This window comes from Ciconia boyciana, chromosome 3 (assembly GCF_034638445.1).
Source record: "Ciconia boyciana chromosome 3, ASM3463844v1, whole genome shotgun sequence".
In the NCBI taxonomy this organism is placed as follows: Eukaryota; Metazoa; Chordata; class Aves; order Ciconiiformes; family Ciconiidae; genus Ciconia; species Ciconia boyciana.
The window spans coordinates 33,609,960-33,631,531 of record NC_132936.1 but is presented as its reverse complement, the minus strand read 5'-3'; the positions used below and the strand labels follow the sequence as shown (position 1 = coordinate 33,631,531).

Below are 21,572 nucleotides of genomic sequence, written 5' to 3'. Positions count from 1 at the left end.
GAATGTAGCTATAGTGATATGAAGTATAGCATTTACTTGGGAACACTGATGTTGTAGTTTCTTTCACTGGAGATTTTCCTTAACGCTAGAAAGATTCGGAAGACTGGAGAAAGCGTTGCTGGGCAGGTAGCTCGCTGCAGGAAGTAAATGTGCTGAGGAAAGTGAATGGATGGCATTTGCAAAGGCTCAGTGTTGAAGACAAAGGACAACTGCTCCTGAGGCATGCTTGGGGTACTAGAGTGTCTGCTGGGTACAGGTTTCCGATTCCCTCTAGAGTGGACCTGGCCTGGATTGGCCTGAACATAAATTACATAAGGCTGATCTAATTTCCCTTTGCTGTTAATGTGAGAGATGTTCTGTGAGGGATGAGAGGGTCACTGATTTGAAGAAAGTTTTCATACACCAAAATTCAGTCTGACGACATTGACAAGGCTCCAGGCTCTGTAACTGATTGCTTTTGCAAGCTTCTCTCTTGCCACTGATACCCTAGGGATGCTTTCCTGGAATTTTCTGAGCTTCTGCTATCATACAGTGACATAAGAGTTTTACTCATGCAGTTGTAGGGTTATCCTCATACAGGGCTTAGAGAGTTACTGACAGGGATATATTTGTAAAGGTATTTCATGGGTCAGGAATATCTTCCCTGAATTAACTCTTAAACATACAGCAGCAGTCAGCCAAGTAACAGATTTCATTTTCTTCTGTTTTCTTCTGTGGTTTGCATTCTCATGTACTAGATGCATTAATTCATGAGATCACATTTATTTTAGACTGAATCTTTGTATGAGTGCTGTGTCCACAGCTGCCTATGAATGATATAGAAAAGGGGATTATATGAGCGTATACTTACTAGGATGGAATACAGGTATCTTCAGCTTCCCATATACCCAGCTTGCAAACATTTATTTTTGTTGTTTGTGTTTAAAAGTGTTGGGTGCACTAGAAGAAGTTTTCAGCCCTGCTCTTCTTGAGCTGATATTTTGTATAGCTGTAACAGGAATAAGAATTATAATTGAATCAGACCAAAGTAATTGCCCACACTGATAATGCATTGTAATCTGCTAAACTATGCTTTTAATCCTTTCAATGTGAACATGAATTTACAAAATCAGCAGTCCATAGAACAGGAGTTGACACGCAAGGTTAATTATTAGTAACCCTGTAGTTGGACAGAAATACTTAATGCAGATTAAATACAATGATTTTCCTGTTTATCACTCTAGAGACCAGCAAGACATCTGGATATCTTGCCTTTATTTTCTCTGTCTTTACAAAGTGCACTCATTTTGGAAAACAAGTGAACATTAGAACAAAAGCATAGAAAGAAAAAACTTTTGGTCAATACAAAATGGAGAAAGGAAGTAAATTATTGATAATAAAGTAAGTTTGCATGTAGAACATTAAACAGTAATCTACTTCTATTCTGTAGTTCCTTTAAAGCTATAAAGAGCCTTGAATAATAACTATGTTTGTCTTCCTTCTGCTCAAGAGTACAGGCAGCACATGACTGGAATGGCTTTCTGTTTTCTTTTTGGGAACACTGGAAAAAACATTACTTCTACACAAAAAACTGGAATGATCAGGATTTTTTGTTCAGGAAGGACACAGGGTTGGATTATTGAACCTCAGTGCGCTTTGGTCCAAGTTGAGTTTGTATTTATTTTCAGGGCAGAATAAAGAGTGTTTTCTCTTCTGTATCATGCACATGTAGTAGATATATTTGAGCCTCAGCTTTTAGGACTCTGCCTCCACATTTCCAGGAAAAAAATATCTGCCAGTTAAATAATTCTACATGCCATGATTGTCAAACTTGTAAAACTAGAAATTTTGAAAATAAGTTGCAAAAAGCTTTTATAATTGCTCTAAAGAGAATTTTTCTTGTGAATATTTTTGTATTTTTTCAGATTTTGAAATTTTCTCACAACTTTAACATCTTTAAGCATCACAACTTTAAGCAATCATCAGTGGCTCTGTGGGACAAATTAATACTTCTGTACTGTTTACCAAATAGCCTGTAGCATCCTCTGGCATAAACCATGTTATTTCAATGTTATTTTCATTATTAAACAACTGTTGGAATGTAGTTGGAACAGTATTGTTACTAAGCAGCAGATTAAAATTTTGTCCTTTTGCGAGTCTGTAAACATTTACAGTTTCACAGGGAAGATATTAAATGGTTGAAAACAAGATAACTAGCTCTAATTAAAAATAGGCAAACTCATGTGTTGGGAGACTCTTACCTTGCTGCTGACAAATCTCCCTAGGAGAAAATTACTTTCAAAAGTACCATTTTAGTCTATCATTGCTTTTCCTTAGAAAACTTTAGTTGGCACCTGAGTGGACAAAAAAAATAATTTACTTTTGTTTATTTAGTTTGCTATTCATCTGTTCAGTAAAACAGAAAAACAGCTGGAGCAACATGGAAATTTTGTGTTTTGTTTCTAAATCAAACATACTCTCCATTCCACTCTAATTGTTTTGTCGGTTAACCTTATGTTTGCTTCACGTTATGCTAGCCAATCCAAGTAATTACCAAACTCATTTGTGATTTAAACCTTTCTAAGCCAGTCATCATGGCAGGTGGCCCAAAGGAAGCAATTCTCAAACATCAGAGTGTCATTCCTAATCAGTGGAATTTAGCCATGCTCCCTAAGCTGCTTAACCATTTTCTTTCATATTTGCTGAGATTTAGTAAGATTTAATTTTTCATATTGTGTCTGCAGAAAATAGTGACCCCTGCCCCTGTTTTTTTCATCCCTTGTTTTTCTTCAGCTATTTAACCTTTAAATTGCTAACATTTGGAGAACATGTATCCCATCCTGTGGGTTTGCAGTGAAAAGAGAGCTTGGAACATTTAAGTAAGCATTTAACTTAAAGTTCAATACTTGCCTAGCAAATTGAGCAAACTTGATTTATATGCAGGCCAGCATATATATGTTGTTAAGGGTTTAGGATGCAATACTTGTTTTCCTAGTATTAGTAACAGAGGTTAAGTATCTAGCTGCCTAAGATTTGATACCATAGCCCCCTCTGAGAGACTTCTGAGGGGCCCTCGTTGGTTGGGCTGACTTGCTCTCTGGAGGTGCCTTTGTCTCTCTGTTCATTATAAAGAGGGAGCCTGGAGAGTACCTTGGATTTGGTACTAAAATGTCAGACAACCTGAAGTTAGATGAGAATACTGTTTTCAGCATCTTAAATTACTTTCAGCTAAATAACTTTCTGAGTCTTTAAAGATAGTTTTGTCTTACCTACACTGGAACGTATCTTTGGTTACCCTAACAATTATAACTAAAATCTAGTTTTTCTATCACATTCTTTTTACATGACTCCAACTGAAATAATGGGTCATTTTCCATAGTTGGTGTTGATGTAGTGGTATTGGTAGTGTGGTAGGAGGAAATGTCCTTGCCTCAGTTTATGTGATATGTTTAGGTATTAGTGTGCATGTTTTATACATAGAATTTCAGAGGTGTTCCACAAGTGGTGAGTCATAGTTTACATTTAAGATACAGCTAAAGGGGTTAGCATTGCACAGTCTGTAGCAGAGTCAAAAGAGCAAAGTGGATTTCCGTTCTGCCAGGTACACCTTTTGTCTAGTAAACCTAAGCCTCTAGATGGATGTGACTAAATTTTCTGACCTTGCACAGTTCTGCAGCATGGTTTGTACAGGGTAGCACTTTCTCCTCTCTCACTCACAGACTACATATCCCAGCCAAACCTGACTATCCAAGCTGCTCCAGTTCTCATACTATCCATCCCTGTCTTTCCAAACTGCATGATCAGATTCCTGTCTGCTACCTCACTCTTTACCCCTCCACCTCCAACAACAGCTTCCTTTGACTTTTGGGTATGCTAGACCTCTGAATGTCAGCAGATATCCCCATGTTGGCTTCTCCTAAGCAGTGTAGACAGTAACCTGGCTAAAAAAACGCACTTATTATGGAGTTAGTGTCCTAAAGCTGTCCTAGACTTCAGTTAACACTATAGATGCAGCCAGTATGAAAGGTCTCTCTCCTTTATACTTGGCCACAGTATCACCCTTGAAGAGAATGGCAGCTATTGGGCTGCTGCTTGCGCCCAAAGCATGACACAATTAAGAGGAAGGTACATTTCATGCTACACCTATCTCTTACCATTATCCTGAGCAGTACAATTTAATTATTACTTGGAGAAGGGTGCAAAGGTGCATTTAAAATCTCAGAGAAAGTTTGCTGTATATTTATTCTTCTAGCAAATAATAGTTTATATTTTTGGATGCTTTTAGTACTGTACTGAAGGTCAAAGGAATAGTCCTGTTGATGCTTCCATGGATAAATCCTTGAACTGAAATTAGTAATTCCTCTGACATTTTGGATGAAAAAAAATTTTGATAAGTTAAAGTCTTGCAAGCATATAATTGATAAATGGGTTACATTTTGTAAAAGACTTCGGAATACTAAGTTTAAAAAAGTTCATTCCAAAATTTACTTTGTTTATTCTTTTTTATTCTGCACAGATTTAATTCTCTATGGCACTGCTATTGAATATACTAAAATCGGTATGACATTTATTATAAAAAGAAAATTCTTAAGTAGATGAGAGTTTATTACAGTATACACTGTGAATTACCTGTCAAGAGATTCTAATTAGTGTTTTGATTATCTGGGCAGCTAAGTGAGATGCAAATTACCTGGGGAATATTCTCATTCTTATTATTGTTCCACTCAATTGATCAACAGGAAATCAATAAACCAGTGAAAGAAACTGTTTTAGCATGAGAATGCATTCTGTAACTGCTTGTGGGAATTCTACAAAAGAATCAAGTCTTCAAAATTTCAGTGAGGATGAAAACTATCCCAGACAACCTAAAGGAAGGTCGACTGTAAATCCTGTAATGTCCCCTTACGTGTGTTACATTCAAAGGCTAAATATAGATCTAACAGAACTACGAGAGAGACATTACATCTTCATTTAAATGTATTGAGTGGTCCAGCAATCCTGCCTTGGAACAAAGGGAAGGTAGATTTTGTTGTAACCACAGTCTAGCACATCAGCTGTGGAAGGGCTGCATCCTGGTATTGTTCGGTATTGCGGTGCTGTACTACCATTTCACAAGTGCCTTGCCGTCCTTTGGGAGAATAACCCTAACCTCAGAAGTACTCACATGCTAAGCAATAGTATACTTAACAGAATCAATTATCTATACTGTTAAAGTACAGGAGCAATCCTGGACATGCTTTTGGTCCACACGGTCTAACATTATTGACTGAAACAATCTCTAGGCAATGGCCAAGCTTTGGAGTACTTCAGGGGCCATTTGCAGTGATAGTCTGCATGCTGCCTCCCTTCATTGCAGGCCAGGAAGGTTTACCAGCATGGGTGCAAGCCAGTCTGTCCCAGCTCACTCTAATTTAGAGTAGCTACTTCCCCTTTTCAAGTGTTCCACCTCTAGGAAAAGTAGGAATTTTGAAGTGTGTCAAAAGCGCATAAAACATGCAGATTCTGGCCCTTTTTTTTTGTTAAAACCAGTGCAGCATGCCCGCTGATTTGTGAGTGGCCTGCAACTATGGACTGTGTTATGTATAAGGCTGCCGTGTAAGACAGGTAGGCTGAGGACATGGCCAAACTGCCTTCTGTTCTGATTATTGCCTATGAATAACTTAGAGCGCAGAGGAAGGTTTCATCTGACCAAGTACAGATGTCAACACCTGAACCAGTTATTACAAAACCCCTCTGATAGGCTGTGGGGAAAACGTAGATGCTTCTAGGACATGACTTGTGATATGTTTTAAATGTTTACATGAAGACATTTCAAGATGCCTTTTTTTCTTCATCCGCTATGAAGGGAACCAAGAGTAACTAGCTCAATGTAAATCCTATCCCAGGGCCATTTCAGTCAGGTATAACTTGGAGGAAGCTTTACAGTCTTTTAAGTTATGCCTTGGGCCAATGGGATTCCTGATTGTTCTTTGGATTACAGTTCCCCTCTTGCTTGCTAAAACACAGCTCCTGCAGATCTTGCAGTGGTGGCCCTTAGTTTGAAGTAATCTGTCCTTACAGACATAATGTCAATGTTTATGGGACATACTATCCTTTTGTATTCTAATCTTCTGTATACTAACCTTCTTTTTTACCACCTTAGAAAAGCATTGGTGTTTGAAAAAAGTGCCTGTAGTGTATATTTGACAAAATAATTTTTTGCATTTAAAATAAAATGGAAGATTTTCCTTGCATTCTGTATGACCAGTGGAACCTTTGATGTGTTTAAGAGGTTTATTATATGATTTTAACTCTATGGAAGGTGACATCGCTTTTGTTTTATAGCTGTATAGCAATCAGACATGAATGTTATGACATATACGAGGAGACGAGTTTCTAATACTGATCATAATTTTAATCCTTCTCTGTCCTGCATCAGAAATGTAGTAGTACTCCAGGTCAGAGATGTAGTACAGAATTATGTGATTAAATAACAGATTTTCAAAAAGGTTAATGCATCTTCTGGATTGTAAAATGAAGGTGATTTGGGGGACTTTTTTTCTTTTTTTTTTAACATAAAAAAGCTTCTAGAAGATTATACAACGTGCTTTAAAAGGATAGTGATTTTAACACCGTAGGATATTTTGAAGGAAATGAATGGAAAAGTCTGTTTATGTTTGGTTCTCTGATCTCTCCAGGATACCTAATTATTTTTTTGAATTGTAGAGTTAGTTTTCCTAAGCTTGTGTGAGAAGTTGTTATTGCGTTTATGACCTGGTGTAAAAGGCCATGTCTGCCATCTCCGTTTAGTTTTCAGTATGTCACAATATTTCACAATATTTTTCTTATTATGAAGAAAATATCTATATTTACAATTATCTGTTGTATACAGTACTAGAATGCTTAGATCTGCTTTTCTAAGTTTCAAAATTTTCTAAGTTATAGATAACAGGTTATCTACTTACATATCTAACAACTTCAATTATTGATATTTTATGGTATTAAATGCTATATCATGCTTTTATAGCAAGTGCCCCTTATGTATTCACACAGTGGAAGTAAGAAAAGTGTTTCAAGTGAGACTTAGGCTTGTGTTGGGCCAGTGTTTGAATGTATCTGTACAGGTGAGAGTAAATGTATAAAACATATTGAGCTGTTCTGAAAAGTTTAATTGTAAGAGACAAAACCCTTTTGAGAAAGGTACTTTAGTTCGAAAATTGTTTAAAGTCTTTGGAAATTTGACTCAATGTCAGGCTTACCCAGAGTATATATTCAAATGACTGCATTAAGAGATGGAGTTATAATACTAATGTGAATATGATGATCTGAATGGATAAACATATCTGAAGTGAAGTTATAAGGTAAAAATCCAGTAAAAAGCATATTTATACTTATCAATATTATGAATGGGGACTTTTAAAGGTTATCCTTCCCTATAACAGTCTAAACCTTTTCTTTTTAACCTAAATGAGTTTGTTAAGCATGAATTCTGCACACACTTTTCACATTTGTCTGTTGTATATGTGCGATCACCAGCTTTTAAATATGTGGTCATGGGGGAGTTCAGTTGATGAAACTAAGCAAAAGCCTAAAGCTAAGCATTTGATGCCAACTAAATGTTGTATGCTATTGTAACTAAAAGATTTTTACATTTCTCAGGAAGTTTCACTATTTTTAATGCACGTGATATTTTTGCACTAATAAACAGAAGTCTTGATTAAAGCCAACTGCTAAGTAGTGTAATTCACTAAACATTAAGAAAAAAAATCATACTTTATGCCCTGTTCACAGGATATATTTCAGGAAGTAATGATGTCCTTCTATTTCCTATAAGGGTAGCAGAGGGGAGCCAGGTCCTGCGGGTCCTCCAGGTTTACCAGGGAAATGGGTAAGCAGTTTATTTCCATATTCAGTGTTCATGTTTACTTTCAAGGAGCTATGGTATCATCTGGAACTACACTTACCCATTTATCCATGCAGGGAACTGAAAATAATGTTGAAATGAGTGATTGTTGAGTTTCTTTTTCAGTCCTCTGTGACTGTGCTAATATTAGCAAATGCTGTTTTAAAGTATATGGAGATGTGTGGGACTTTTTCTTCTGTTTAAGAAAACATAAATCCTGTGATGTGCAAAGTTGGGTTGCACACCCCTGTGTGGGCTGCGTGTACTCGGGGAACAGGAGCAGTGAAAGACTGGCTTTCTGCTAAGAGCTACGTGAAACTAATGAATGGAGCAGATTATGAATGCCACCTTTTACCAGTGCTCCAGCAGTATTTACACAGTAACAGTCAAAAGCATAGCTGGGGATGTTTTGGCTGAAAGAGCCTGCTGTTACAGAGGAATGTGCAAATCACAGCGTACAAGATCTTAGTAAGTATTTTTAAGAGAACCAGACTGTTGTCAAGGGACTGGAGGGTGGAAAGCCCTGTAAGCCATTTCTGTGGTGTTTGTCAGCAATAAAATCCTAATAAGATCCTACTTAAAGGGCTGTATTTTGTATCAGCTCTATTTTCATCAGATAATCCTCTTTCATCAAGTTAGGATTGTTCTGGGAATAAGATTCTGCCCCATCTGCTTGTCAGGGTATGACCCTTAGTTGTTCATTCTAAAACAGATTGTGTAAGTTTACATCTTTGATTTATTTTCACAGGGTCCCCAGGGTGACATTGGACTTCCTGGACTGCCAGGTCCTCCAGGCCTACCTGGTGGTAAGGGTGACCGGGTAAGAAATGCACTCATACACACAGACTGCAGTTTGACATCAGGAGTAAATACAATAATTTGAGCATTGTTTGCAGTTTTTACATGAATCAGTCTGGTTTCTTGTTTTGTATGTAGATCTGTTAACTGCTTGAAAGTGGTGCTCTAGGTGCCCATTAAATACGTGTAGCTCATAAAATATACAGGAAATATTAGTGTTACCCAAGGGACTGGAATGAGATTACTGGTGTAAATATTTCTTTTTTTTGGAGTTTGAAGCATGTAAAGGCCTAAATCATATTGCAAAGCATTGACTCAGCCAGATCTGAAATTGTAAGTCAGGGTCTCTGGTCAGTAAAGAGCTTTGGAACTTCAGCCCTGGTTTATAGTAGATACAACACCTTTTAGATACGTCTTAGGACCTGCTATGGAAATGCACAGGCTGATGTAGCTATTGAGACACATGTGCATACCTGCACAATTACAGGACGTAAGTACCTCTTCTAGTATTTTGTTAGGAGGGAAGAACTGGGCCCTGGGGATCTCACATACCTGCAGAAGATCTCTTGCTTTGCTGAATAAATGTCAGTGAACGCTGTATATATAAAAAAAATATGTTCCTTATCTTCTCTTGCTTATAGGAGGCTACAGAGGATGGAATTCACTCACCAAACTTTAGACATCTTTGTTATAGAAATAGTAATTTCTACACTGTGTTTCATCATTCTTACTTGAGACATCTACTTTAGTATTAAATGAATTGCACTTTTGAAGTGCCTCTTACTTTCCACTGACAATCAAGGAAGTATAGAACTGTTAGTGAGACATAGGCATCACTGCTGTAGATGTCTTTAGTTGAACAGAGGAATCCTGCCCCTGGTATGCTCCCAGTATACATCATAGGGTGGCTAGCTAGGGCTTGCAGTTGTTTTTGGCAGTTTTTAAAAGCTGCTCAGGTGCTTAAAAACAAGTTTCTAACACAGTCTTTTTTGTTGAGGTATTTCTTCATGTGTTTGGTTTTGTTTGCTTGTTTGGTTTTTTTTATAATGCTGAGATCAGGAACATATGTTTCTAGTCAAATGTAAGTATTGACATAAAGCAGGCTCTTTTTATTAGTTTGGTAGTGATTCATACTTTCGACTTCTCCAGATGGAGATTGAAGGTACCTGAGGAAGCAAATCTGGAAGGAAAATAACTAGTATTTGTTGCAGTGCTGACAATCTCCCTCCAAAGATGCCTGATTTTTCTTTTACTGTATAAAGCGTCTGGACCTCTAGGATAAGAGCAGAATGTAGATGCTGTGAAGATACCCAGTGAGATTCGGGCTACACCCAGGAGGTTTCTGTTTATATAACTGGCAGATGACAGTATCTTACACCTGGAACTTTTTTTAAATCCTAAGGTCAGTTTAATGCCCTGTGCAAATACCTTGAAGTCCCAAAAGCTATACTAGCAATTATCTCATCCTGCAATTGCTTTTTAGCTTTCCTGTTTTGAGACAAGCATCAACTGGATCCACTTGTATCCTTGATTCATTTTTTTTCTTCAGTCGCATAGAGGCTGGAAGGCTGGAGTGAATTTTCTGGGGCAGGCTTAACATGGCTGCAGCTTTGCCAGTAGCACTGATCTGCAGTATGTATTCCAGGTCAAAAGCCTGGAGATCATTGTGCCAGTCTGTCCTTTCTCTACCCTGTTCAACTTGCAACTGCATCTGTCTTATCCAGAGCCAAACATCCTTGTCAGGGTTTGGCAATAGGTATTGCTGTAGCCTGTTAACCCTAGTCTTTGGGTCAACCACTGGTATCAATAAGTTCCACACTGAAGTAACCTTTCTCCTCTTCCTGATTTCAAAACTTCATGGTTTTGTACACAGGGTTCCTATAAAGTTCTGTTGTGAAGCCCTTATATGAATGATAAGAGTTGATGTAAACAGCAACCAGAAGCCAAGTAGAATTCACAAAAAAACATAGTTCAGTAGTCATTCTTGATCCCAAAGCTGTTAGTTATTGGGTACTATCTGCTGGCACCTTGTCACATGCAGGCGATTTTGACTGCTTAAAGAACCGCCGCCAAAGATATCAGCAAAAGTGGTTTTATTGAAGTAAGATGTTGTAAACGTGAGACTTAACAAAGTTTGATAACAAGGTTCACTCTATTACTTACTGCAGAGGATATAATAATGATTCAAAGTTACCAACACAAAATCTAGGTGTGTTAAAATACAAGGTTATGTGCAATGTCGGTCACTTACCAAAGATCCACTGTTGATAAGGGGTCTCTCGGCCTCAAGGAGTAACCTTGAGAGGCGTCCCAGCTCAAGAGGAGATCACCACCATGCAGCCAACTGCTTAGCAGGGAGAGCTCAAAAAAGGCTGGCTCGGGCTGTCATATTTATGGAATAAAGTGGTTGGCTCATAGTCAAATTACGTGTGATGGAGAAGGTAGGCATGAGACTCCTTGTACCCACAACTTTCTTTGTTCTTGACAAATGAGTCTTGGAAGAACCAGCTGCTCTTCATGTGTTAATTGCATGGTTGGTGTTCCAGTTTCCAAGCCTGTGTGCATCAATGCTCACCATGTCACCCTGTTCCTGTGTGGGTTTTCAGAGAACAGACTGGAAGTAGAGAAGTTCTTGGCCTGGTTATGGCCTAGGCCTTTTCCTCCTTTGGAGCCTGAACCAGACTGCCACTAGCTTGGTCAAGGAGTCGAGTGCATCCATCACACTCCACCCCGTGACTACAGTCAAGCCACTTTATTGACTCATATGGTGGTAGTACAGTTACCTCTTGCCTCTATGTCATAAATATGTGGCATACTGCAGGTCAGTGGTAAGGGTACAATTGTCTGATGAGTTCCTTAGCTTAAGCGTTACAATTAATGCTAATTATATACCGTTGCACATACAGAATCAGTTGATTGCATATGTTTTACATGTTGGATTAACACAATTTGTTTCATTATTCCCCAAACTTTGATATACAGAATGATTATGAGCAATAAACACAATAAAGTCAGAACTAACAAAACTACAACTGGATATAAAATCAAATTCAAAGCTCCAGTTGATGTTGGTGAGCATCCAAGGAGAGTTTCCCACCAGTGATGTTCTCCATCTTTCTTCACTCTTTCTAGGATGTGGTGTATCTTCACTGCGTCATGATAGATGGTAATCAGGGTTCTTTGTCTGTTGTTTTGAATTCATTTTAGCAATTGACACAGGTCATCATGTTGCAACACTTTTCTTACCAATGTGAGATTCATTCCAGTGGGGGTAGGTAATAAATCTTCATACAATTTATAGTTAGATTGTAACAATTGGTGGGATGTGACAGGAGCTGAATATGAATGACAAGCATTTTGTTCAGTGTCAGGACAAATGTCCTAGGCCTTGATGGTATTACTTTCACAGATAAATCCTTGTTGTTCCTGTACAACACGTGTCAACATCAACAGTTTGCCATTTGTTCCCATTTTGTTGGGCCCTTACTCTAAAGGGTAGAGTACAGTTCCATTGTGATTTAATCCCAGCTCAATGATTGGGTATATGGTATATACTGAAGCGTTGCATATTGTTAAAACAAAAGCTGTGGCTTTACTGTCAGTGGGGTCATAAGTGAGATTGACTAGATACCACCAAGATTGGAAATCCTTTTCAAATTGAGTTGCATTTTCCCAAATTACCTTCTGAATCTCAATGGGCAAGGTGCCCTCATCACCTTTCCTTATAATTGCTGCTACAGTAGATTGCACCCATAACTGAGCTTGGAGACAGCTAAGAGCTAGAGACACATTATTCTGGGCAATGCCAAGTGCGTCTACAATTAGTTGGTGGTCCTTCTCATTAATTCTTTCCCATTTAGGCAATATATCAGGTAAGAGCCATTGACTAGTTCCCAGTGCCAGCAAAGAAGATCGAAATGGATGTTCTAGTTTACTCAAATCACTTGTTGCCGAGCTTAATTTGTTTGCTAGAACTTCAGCATCTATGCTGTTTAATACTCCTAATCCTGTTCCCAGAATGCCAGTCACATCTCTCCTTGTTCGTTTCGGAGAGGTGAGGGTTTGCCTGTGCAACCATGCTAACCATCCTGTATAGGATGTATTTAGGAATAGTGAGCAGGTAAGTTTAACTGAAGAGATATTAATCTGCATTGAGAGTTCCACTCATTTGAGGGACCATGATGGATTAAATAGCACTTGTTGCTGGCCTGTATACTTAATAGCATAGGGTCCAATTTCAGAAATCAGTGGATGTGTAGTTTGGTTGGTTGTGGGAGTAATAAAATAGGGAGTAGGCTAATAGGCAGTAGGGGCAGCTGTTGGTGTAGTGTGAGGGCTAGGAATAGGTGTTAACGTGACCTTTAAAGATAGTCCATTTCTGTTATCTTTCCCTGTATCTGTCCACAGGCATACTGCTTCTATAGTTGTGTCATTGAAGAGGAAACTAGTTGTACAATTGGGGCATGAGAAACAGTTTGCTCTGCCTTTTGATTGAGTTTGGTTTGTCCTTTTGATGACCACGTAGGTATTACCCTTTGAATAATTTGTTACATTACATTCAACAGAGATTTTGTCACCTGGTGTAGCAGAAATAAGGTGACTTTTATTTGCTTTTACCATGGTGTGATTACCAGTGACTGTCATTGTTAGGTTTTGTCGTGGTTTTCCCATTATTCCTGTATTCCCATCAATTTTAAACATATATGGCACAGAATGTACTATAGTTACCATATTGATTAGCATAAACAAAAGAGGTTTCCATCCCATGCATTGAGCTTGTTGATGTGCGAACTGAATTTGGTCCATGCTGGCAATGATTACTCCTGTGAGAAGGATAAGCAATCCTCTGATGGTTTGTGCAATCTCCAGGGGAGGTGTGCTGGTATCATTCCTGGTATTGTTCCTGAAAAGAAAAAACAATACAAGTCTCAGCAGGATTTTTCTCGACTGGTTACCCCTTCTAGTTAGTGGCTAGGGTGTATCCACCTAGTGCTAATACGATGCTTAGCTCCATTGCTGTCTTCTGCTTCCCAGGGCAAAGGGCCACAGGGTTTTGTTAGTGTTACTGGGACAGTGCCAATTTGTGGTAAATCTACCATAGTGGGTTGCCCCGGTTGAAGGGCAATGGGGTACATTTTTACACCTGATGCAGGTGCTCCCTAAGGTGCTGACAGAAAGAATGCACGAATGACTGGGCTCCCTGTTAGCCTGTACCGGTAATTCAATTGGTGAATCACTTTAGGCAATCGAGTATCCCGGTGGGGCTTGTGTGGTTTAAGACTCCTTTTTAATAGACCATTTGCTCTTTCTACTATCCTGTTTGATTTGGGATAGTAGAGGGTATGGAATACCCATTGAATGTTTTCCTGCTTTGCCCAGCCCTGCACTTCCTTGCTGGAGAAATGTGAGCCATTGTCACTTTGGATGACATCAGAGGCTGGTAGCCCTGAAAACCAAGAGGATAATCCCCTGATGGTGTTCTGACCATTAGCCTTCCGACATTTAGTTGCCATGGTTAGGCCTGAGACAAATTCTACTCCCGTGAGGCTGTACCAATATCCTGGGGAGGGTTTAAAGGGTCCAATGTAATCAATTTGCCTCATTGACCATAGGTTTTTTCCTTTATTGAGGTGTAGGAGTAGTGCTTTAGCAGGGTGATCTGTTTGCAATTTCAGTTTACATTGAGGTCATTCTGTAAGAATGATTTCACATGTTTTCCTGTCTAGGAACCAACCTCAGCTTTGAGCTGCAAAATAACGTGCTTCTCAGGCTGTGTGGCTTAATTTCTGATGCAAACATTCTCCCAGTTGGTACCATTTGGGATTTGGCGTGTCTCCTGTTTTTATTCCCCTAGTTCTGGCTAATTCATCTACTTGTTCGTTCCATTTTGTGGCTGGCCGGCCATTTTTTACATGGGCTTTTACCCATCCTAGTTTAAATGGTGCTTGTCTTGCTATGTCTAATATTAATTGCCAATCTTCAGTTCTCAAAACTGGAGATCTATTTACTTCCCAATTTAGGGCTTCCTGTTGACAAAGCCAATGCATGGCAGCTGCCCACACAGCATAGGAGTCAACATAGATTACTTTTGCTCCATTTTGTGCTGCTAAAACAACTGCCCTTAATTGTACTTGTGCACTACCTTCACCTTCTTCTATTACTCGTTTGCCAGTGGTAATGTTTAATGCAGTGGCCTCAGACCGCCATCTTTGGACCACCCTTTACCCTCTTTGCTGAGGCATCAGTAAACCAAATGTCTTCTCAGTGTCCTCTCAGTGAGGGAAGGTGCATTTAGAACTGGTGAAGGTTTAAATGGCTGGTTTAGTGCTAATGGGTTGGTGTGTTTATAGGCATTTGTAATGTGGAAATTTTTGTATGTCCTTTTGTCAATTGCATTTCATCTGTTACTCCCATCAGGTAGGCATACCATTTCCTGCTAGTGGGTTTCTGTGCAATTCTTTCTGGGGGAGCAGTTCCTTCAGAACTGTTTCTAGCAAATTAAATTCCCCTCTAGGCTGGAAAGGTTGTCCCTGGTGTATTTTCTCAACTTGTTGAACTGCTTGGACTAAAGACAAAAGTCCCTTTTCCTACTGGCAGTATCTGTTCTGTCTGTTTAAATGTGGTTGAGCTAAACATTAAAGGCCTTTTTGGCCTGTTCTGCCAGCTTGGAATAGATTGCAGCAAGTGCCATGTTCTGCAAAACCCCATTCTGCTATAATAGTGTTATCCCACAAGTGTGAGGTCGTTTACCCGGTGTGCGAGACGCCAATATACACACAGGGCAGAGGTATTTTTATTTCATGTTTGCGCCGTGGTGCTAGGTGGTAGCTCCACAAAGCTAGCACAAAGTTCGATCATATAGGTACAGTATTTATACAGTCTAGTTATGCATATGCATAAGTAATTACACAAAGCAGTTTTCTATTGGTCTACATTTCTCTTATTTCAATTTAAAGCTACAGTGCTACTTCAATATTCTGCGCACACTCAAAGGTGAGGGGTCTCTGCTTGGGCTGGCGTCTCCAGCTCAAGGGGTGTGACTTTTAGTATTATAATCAGGATAGTTCATGTGAGGGTGCTTCTTATCACACTTCTACTAGTAGTTTCAGATGGTTCCCAAAACATCTTAATTAGCTTACGTATTTCTCCAGGATGTGCTTTTCTCCCAAGGACAGTAATTCTTGATTAGACATTGCACGTTCCAGTCTGAATCCCCCTTATCAGCTTTACGTAAGCCTTGGCCTTCCACCAGCTCCTGTTAGACTACGCTGTTAGACTACAGTAGGGTCATGAGGGTGTACTGGCCCCAGTGGCTGATGTGTCTTTAATTCCTGTATTAGGGTTTTGACTGCCTCTTCATGTTCTGGCTTCCATTTTCACGGTTTTCCTTTTCGTAAAAGTGAGTACAATGGGTGAGCAATGACATAAAATCCAGGTACATGTTTCCTCCAGTACCCTAAAGTACCCATAAGTACCCTGTTGTATTTCTTTCTTAGATTGTGGTTTCTGCAATTGTTCCATTTTACTTAGGGTGTCTGGTGGAATTGCTGCACTATCTGCAATCCACCAGGTACGTAAAAATTTTACTTCTCTACTTGGTCCTTGACATTTTTCAGGTGGAACCTCAACTTCTGCTTTGTGTAGTGCTTGCTATGCTGCTGCTGCTGCTTCCCCCACTCTTTCAGGGGATGTCTCTCCAGTCAGGATATCATCTATATATTGGTACGGTTTCACATCCTGAGGAAGTGAAACTGTCTGTAAAAGTTCAGCAAGTGCAGCATAGCCAATCGTAGGAAGTGAATGTTTATAGCCCTGTGGGAATCTGTTAAAGGTATATTGTATACCTTCCCAAGTAAAAGCAAAATTTCTCTTTATCTTCCTCCTGCAAGGGGACCATAAAGAACATGTCTTTCACATCTTGTACCACTATCCATGACTGTACAGCTGCTTGTAGCGTGGCTGTTAAAGTTGCAATATGGGGTACTGCAGTCGTTAGCGGAGCTGTGTTGGTGTTTAGGTGCCCATAATCTATTGTCAGGTGCCATCTCCCATCTGGCTTTCGGACTGGCCAGATGGGTGAATTGTATGGGGAGGGGGTTCTAGAAATAGTGTGCTGTTTTCCAAGACTGCTATTATGTCAGAAATTCCATTTCGTGACACAGCAGAAATTGGATTCTGTGGTGTACTGGTAATTCTCAAATTGGGGAGTGCAGGGGCTTGGCGGAGTACGCTACTGTAGCCTCCCAATTTCTACCAGGGTTGGGATCGGTACTTGAACTGAAGCACCACGTCTGGCAAGTGCCAGTTTGGTCTGGTCAAAATATTGAAACCCAAAATATTTTCATTCTGCTTTTTAACTGCAAAGTAAGTAGACCACATGGGCTTCTGCCTGGAGCCATAAATTAATTTGTGTGGTTTGGCATATAACACTTGCTTTGTTTACCCTGGTGACTTTAACTCTTTGCTGTCTGGGTTGCACACCCACTTTCTCGGCATCCTGTTGTGTTAGTATTGAAATTTGTGCTCCCGTATCTATTAGGAATTTCACCAGTTGTTGTCAAGGACCAACTGGAATCAAAATGTAAGTGCCTCCTTCATTTAGTGGCTTTAATATTCCATAATCTACTGTGGTGGATATTGGGTTATCACCAGCTTCTCCCTGTGTGTGCATAGCTTGTATGCAAGTGGCTTTTGTGACAGCAGTGGACAGCTTGCTTAGGGAACGGATGGGAATTATAGAAGATTCACCTTGTTCCAAGGCACCTATTCCCCCAGCCCAATAAGCCACCCTACGGGTGACAGAATGGGATTCATTTGCCGGGTTGGGTCCTAGGTTTAGGAAAACTCCCGGACCCCAATAACCGTTTGCTTCATCTCCACTTAACGTTATTCAGCTGCCGACGCTCAGGCAGATGCACCATGAATATTCACTTTCACCTGGCTTTCTGCAGTATTTCTCTTGTAAGTTTGCCAATTGCATTGGGTCCCAGGGAGTGGTTCGTGTAGTATATCACGGAGCACCACCCCGAGGTCCTTCAGAGTGTTCTGTTTTAGTGATGGGTCAAGCCTCATATTCAGGGGGTTCTGAGGGGAACAGGGAGGGCATAATTTCCCTCATTGTAGTCATCAAGTTCACCCCAAATATCACCATCCCAATCTTCTGGGGACACTGTTAGCTTCCTAATTTGCACGGGGTCAGGAAGATGTGGAGCCCGTATGAGCATCATCTCGACCGTTTCTTCCAACTTTTGTTTTTTCTCCTTTTCTTCCTGTAACTGCTTCTGTAGCTGCTTGATTTGTAAGGACAGTAATAACTCAGCTGCCTTCCTGCCTTCTATTTCATCTCTTAGATCTTACTTTTCTCTATTATTATCTTTCCTATACTGACAGGCAGCTTCTAGGCAGGTGCCTAACATCTTACAAATAATTCCCTTTACCATCTTTAGTATTTCCTCCTGCTAATTTTAGTTGTCCTTCAGTGGCACCCCAGTCATGCCAATGTTTGTGAGCCCATTCTTCTGAGAATTTGGGACTCGGACTTCTTCTGTGCCTCCGTAAGTAATCAGTGATACTACTTGCCGTCCTGCTGACTATGCTAAGTTGTTGCAGGTAAGACTTAGACCGCTTAAAGAACTACCACCAAAGGTATCAGCAAAAGTGGTTTTATTGAAGTAAGATGTTGTAAACGTGAGACTTAACAAAGTTTGATAACAAGGTTCACTCTATTACTTACTGCAGAGGATATAATAATGATTCAAAGTTACCAACACAAAATCTTAGTGCATTAAAATACAAGGTTGTGTGCAATGTCGGTCACTTACCAAAGATCCACTGTTGATAAGGGGTCTCTCGGCCTCAAGGAGTAACCTTGAGAGGCGTCCCAGCTCAAGAGGAGATCACCACCATGCAGCCAACTGCTTAGCAGGGAGAGCTCAAAAAAGGCTGGCTCGGGCTGTCATATTTATGGAATAAAGTGGTTGGCTCATAGTCAAATTACGTGTGATGGAGAAGGTAGGCATGAGACTCCTTGTACCCACAACTTTCTTTGTTCTTGACAAATGAGTCTTGGAAGAACCAGCTGCTCTTCATGTGTTAATTGCATGGTTGGTGTTCCAGTTTCCAAGCCTGTGTGCATCAATGCTCACCATGTCACCCTGTTCCTGTGTGGGTTTTCAGAGAACAGACTGGAAGTAGAGAAGTTCTTGGCCTGGTTATGGCCTAGGCCTTTTCCTCCTTTGGAGCCTGAACCAGACTGCCACTAGCTTGGTCAAGGAGTTGAGTGCATCCATCACACGTCTGATATATTATAGCAGAGATAGCAATACAAAACAATGTTACAATGATGGATCATGCTTCAATGAATCTTACAGAGTAGTTATGCAGATGTGTTACGGGGAATGGCTAAACCCCAGCATTCATGTGGCTGGAAAGCTGCCTGGCAGAAAAGGACCTGGGAGTGTTGGTTGACAGCTGGCTGAATATGAGCCAGCAGTGTGCCCAGGTGGCCAAGAAAGCCAATAGCATCCTGGCTTGTATCAGGAATAGTGTGGTCAGCGGGACTAGGGAAGTGATCGTGCCCCTGTACTCGGCAATGGTGAGGCCACACCTGGAATACTGTGTTCAGTTTTGGGCCCCTCACTACAAGAGAGACATTGAGGTGCTGGAGCGTGTCCAGAGAAGGGCAACGAAGCTGGTGAAGGGTCTAGAGCAGAAGTCTTATGAGGATGGGCTGAGGGAACTGGGGTTGTTTAGCCTGGAGAAGCGGAGGCTGAGGGGAGACCTTATTGCTCTCTACAACTACCTGGAAGGAGGTTGTAGCAAGGTGGGTGTCAGTCTCTTCTCCCAAGTAACAAGCCATAGGACAAGAGGAAGTGGCCTCAAGTTGCGCCAGGGGAAGTTTAGATTGGCTATTAGGAAAACTTTAGGCTATTAGGCTATTAGGCTATTAGGAAAACCTTCACCGGAAGGGTTGTCAAGCATTGGAAGAGGCTGCCCAGGGAAGTGGTTGAGTCCCCATCCCTGGAAGTATTTAAAAGACGTTTGGATGTGGTGCTTAAGGACATGGTTTAGTGGTGGACTTGGCAGTGCTAGGTTAATGGTTGGACTTGATGATCTTAAAGGTCTTTTCCAACCTAAACGATTCTATGATTCTACGATTCACCACTTACACTGTTTCTGATTCATGCATTTTGAATTGTTTTCAGACACTCTGGTTCTGTCTGTTAGTAAATTAAACAGAAGCAGGCCAAGACCCTGACCTTGGCACTGGAACACAATCCTTTATACTGTTAAATAGTTAGTGTAGCCCCTAGTACGGTTTCGTCTGATGCTGACTGGCAGTTTTTCAAACAATTCCTGGGCATGGTTTGAGAGGGATGTTTACAAATAGATAAGCAGTATATAAAAAAAGTGGGTATTTTCATATTTTGACATGTTACCCTATTGTCTCCATTGAAATTTTGGGGTTCAATGTACAATAGATTCATCTGGTTTCAGCTGTGATTTTTATGTTTGCTAATATAAATATTACAGGCCAAGTTTCACAAAAGCAAAAGCTTCTCCCGTCTCAACCTTATCTATTGGCAGTTTAGCTCTAAAGAAGAGTAAGTGGAGAAAAGAACCCCCAAAATGATGTTAGGTGGCAAATCAATGTCTTTTTATGTGAGTAATTGGAAAACCTTAATAAGGCACGATTTTGAGAACACTTCAGACAAAATAGTTTCAGTGTTGTTTGACAAAGCCGGAATGTTGAATAGGTCTGTGATTTCCACTGCTTAGCTTTGTTGACAATTTAGTATTGGCTCTTCGTCCTCAGGAGCATGAGAACAAATCTGAATTCATTAAATTGTAGATGTAACACCGGTTTGTGTGCCTATATCTTATGCGAATTAAATGGATCTCTGAAATGGAAGAGAAAATGCTGTATCTCCATCTATTTTAGAAAAAAAAAATTTATGCACAGTTAAAGTTCTTTTGGAATGTATATGTTTGAATGTGCACATACTGCAAAGAACATTGAAGGATGGTGTGACTGGTTTTCTAACAAAACACAAATAGTAAGATTTTTCTTAAATAATACACTTCTACAAATGGAATACTTTTACTATAGAAACAAATTATATATGTTTGAAATGAATCAGGTCATTAATTTTTTCCTCTTTGGTTCCTGCCTATCCACACATGTATGTTTTGTTACAGGATTCTAAGATGAAACAGAATATTATTTTTTTAAAAAAAGGAATATCAACTTTAAGATACAAGCCATTCAGCTTTGACTGTAATGATCAAAATTCTAGAGACAGTTCTGCTAAAAAACGTCGAGAATTAAACGGCAAGCAAGACAAGATTGTGACTGAACTTGTGGATGTCTCAGTGTGCTTATCGCACATTAGCAGGGCTGGTACGGCCTACAGCAATACAGAATACTTAATAGGGCTAGAAAAAGTAATACACTTAATGTATTTTTTACTTGTAACTTCTAACCAATTTGCAGAGCAGAGTTGTAGCAGCTGCAAGAGCATCTGCCCTGTAAAGGGGCGAACTACTGTTTGTCAGTCAGAATCTGTACCATCCACTGTGGCAGTGGATTATATGTTCCATGCTATTATTTGCCTTCAGTCTGTCACCTTAATTATATAATAAGATTTAAGTTCTTTCATTGTCATTCTTAAAAATTTGCAGTTTTAAAGGTCTCTTGCATTAATGCTAGATGGTAGGGAGGATTGAAGATAATTTAGTATGCTTTTGAGCCTGCAGTTTCAAATTCTGATTTTTTTCTTTTTTTTTTTTTAATTCTTTTTTTTTTTTACCTTAATCTTTTAGGGTTCAGTGGGTGAACCAGGACCTAAGGGTGAACAAGTAAGTCATGTTGGAGATCATGGTACTTTCAAGTCACACTATCAGATGCTGCAGT

The 21,572-nt window shown here is 39.8% G+C and overlaps 1 protein-coding gene across 1 annotated transcript in view; it reads left to right on the top strand.

Moving 5' to 3' along the window:
• Positions 1–21,572, top strand: part of COL9A1 (collagen type IX alpha 1 chain) — a 78,112-nt gene that overhangs the window by 45,578 nt on the left and 10,962 nt on the right. Inside the window, exons 29-31 of the mRNA XM_072857828.1 lie at positions 7,793–7,846; positions 8,610–8,681; positions 21,482–21,517. Coding sequence (XP_072713929.1) covers positions 7,793–7,846; positions 8,610–8,681; positions 21,482–21,517 — 162 coding nt within the window. The remainder of the gene's footprint in view (positions 1–7,792; positions 7,847–8,609; positions 8,682–21,481; positions 21,518–21,572) is intronic.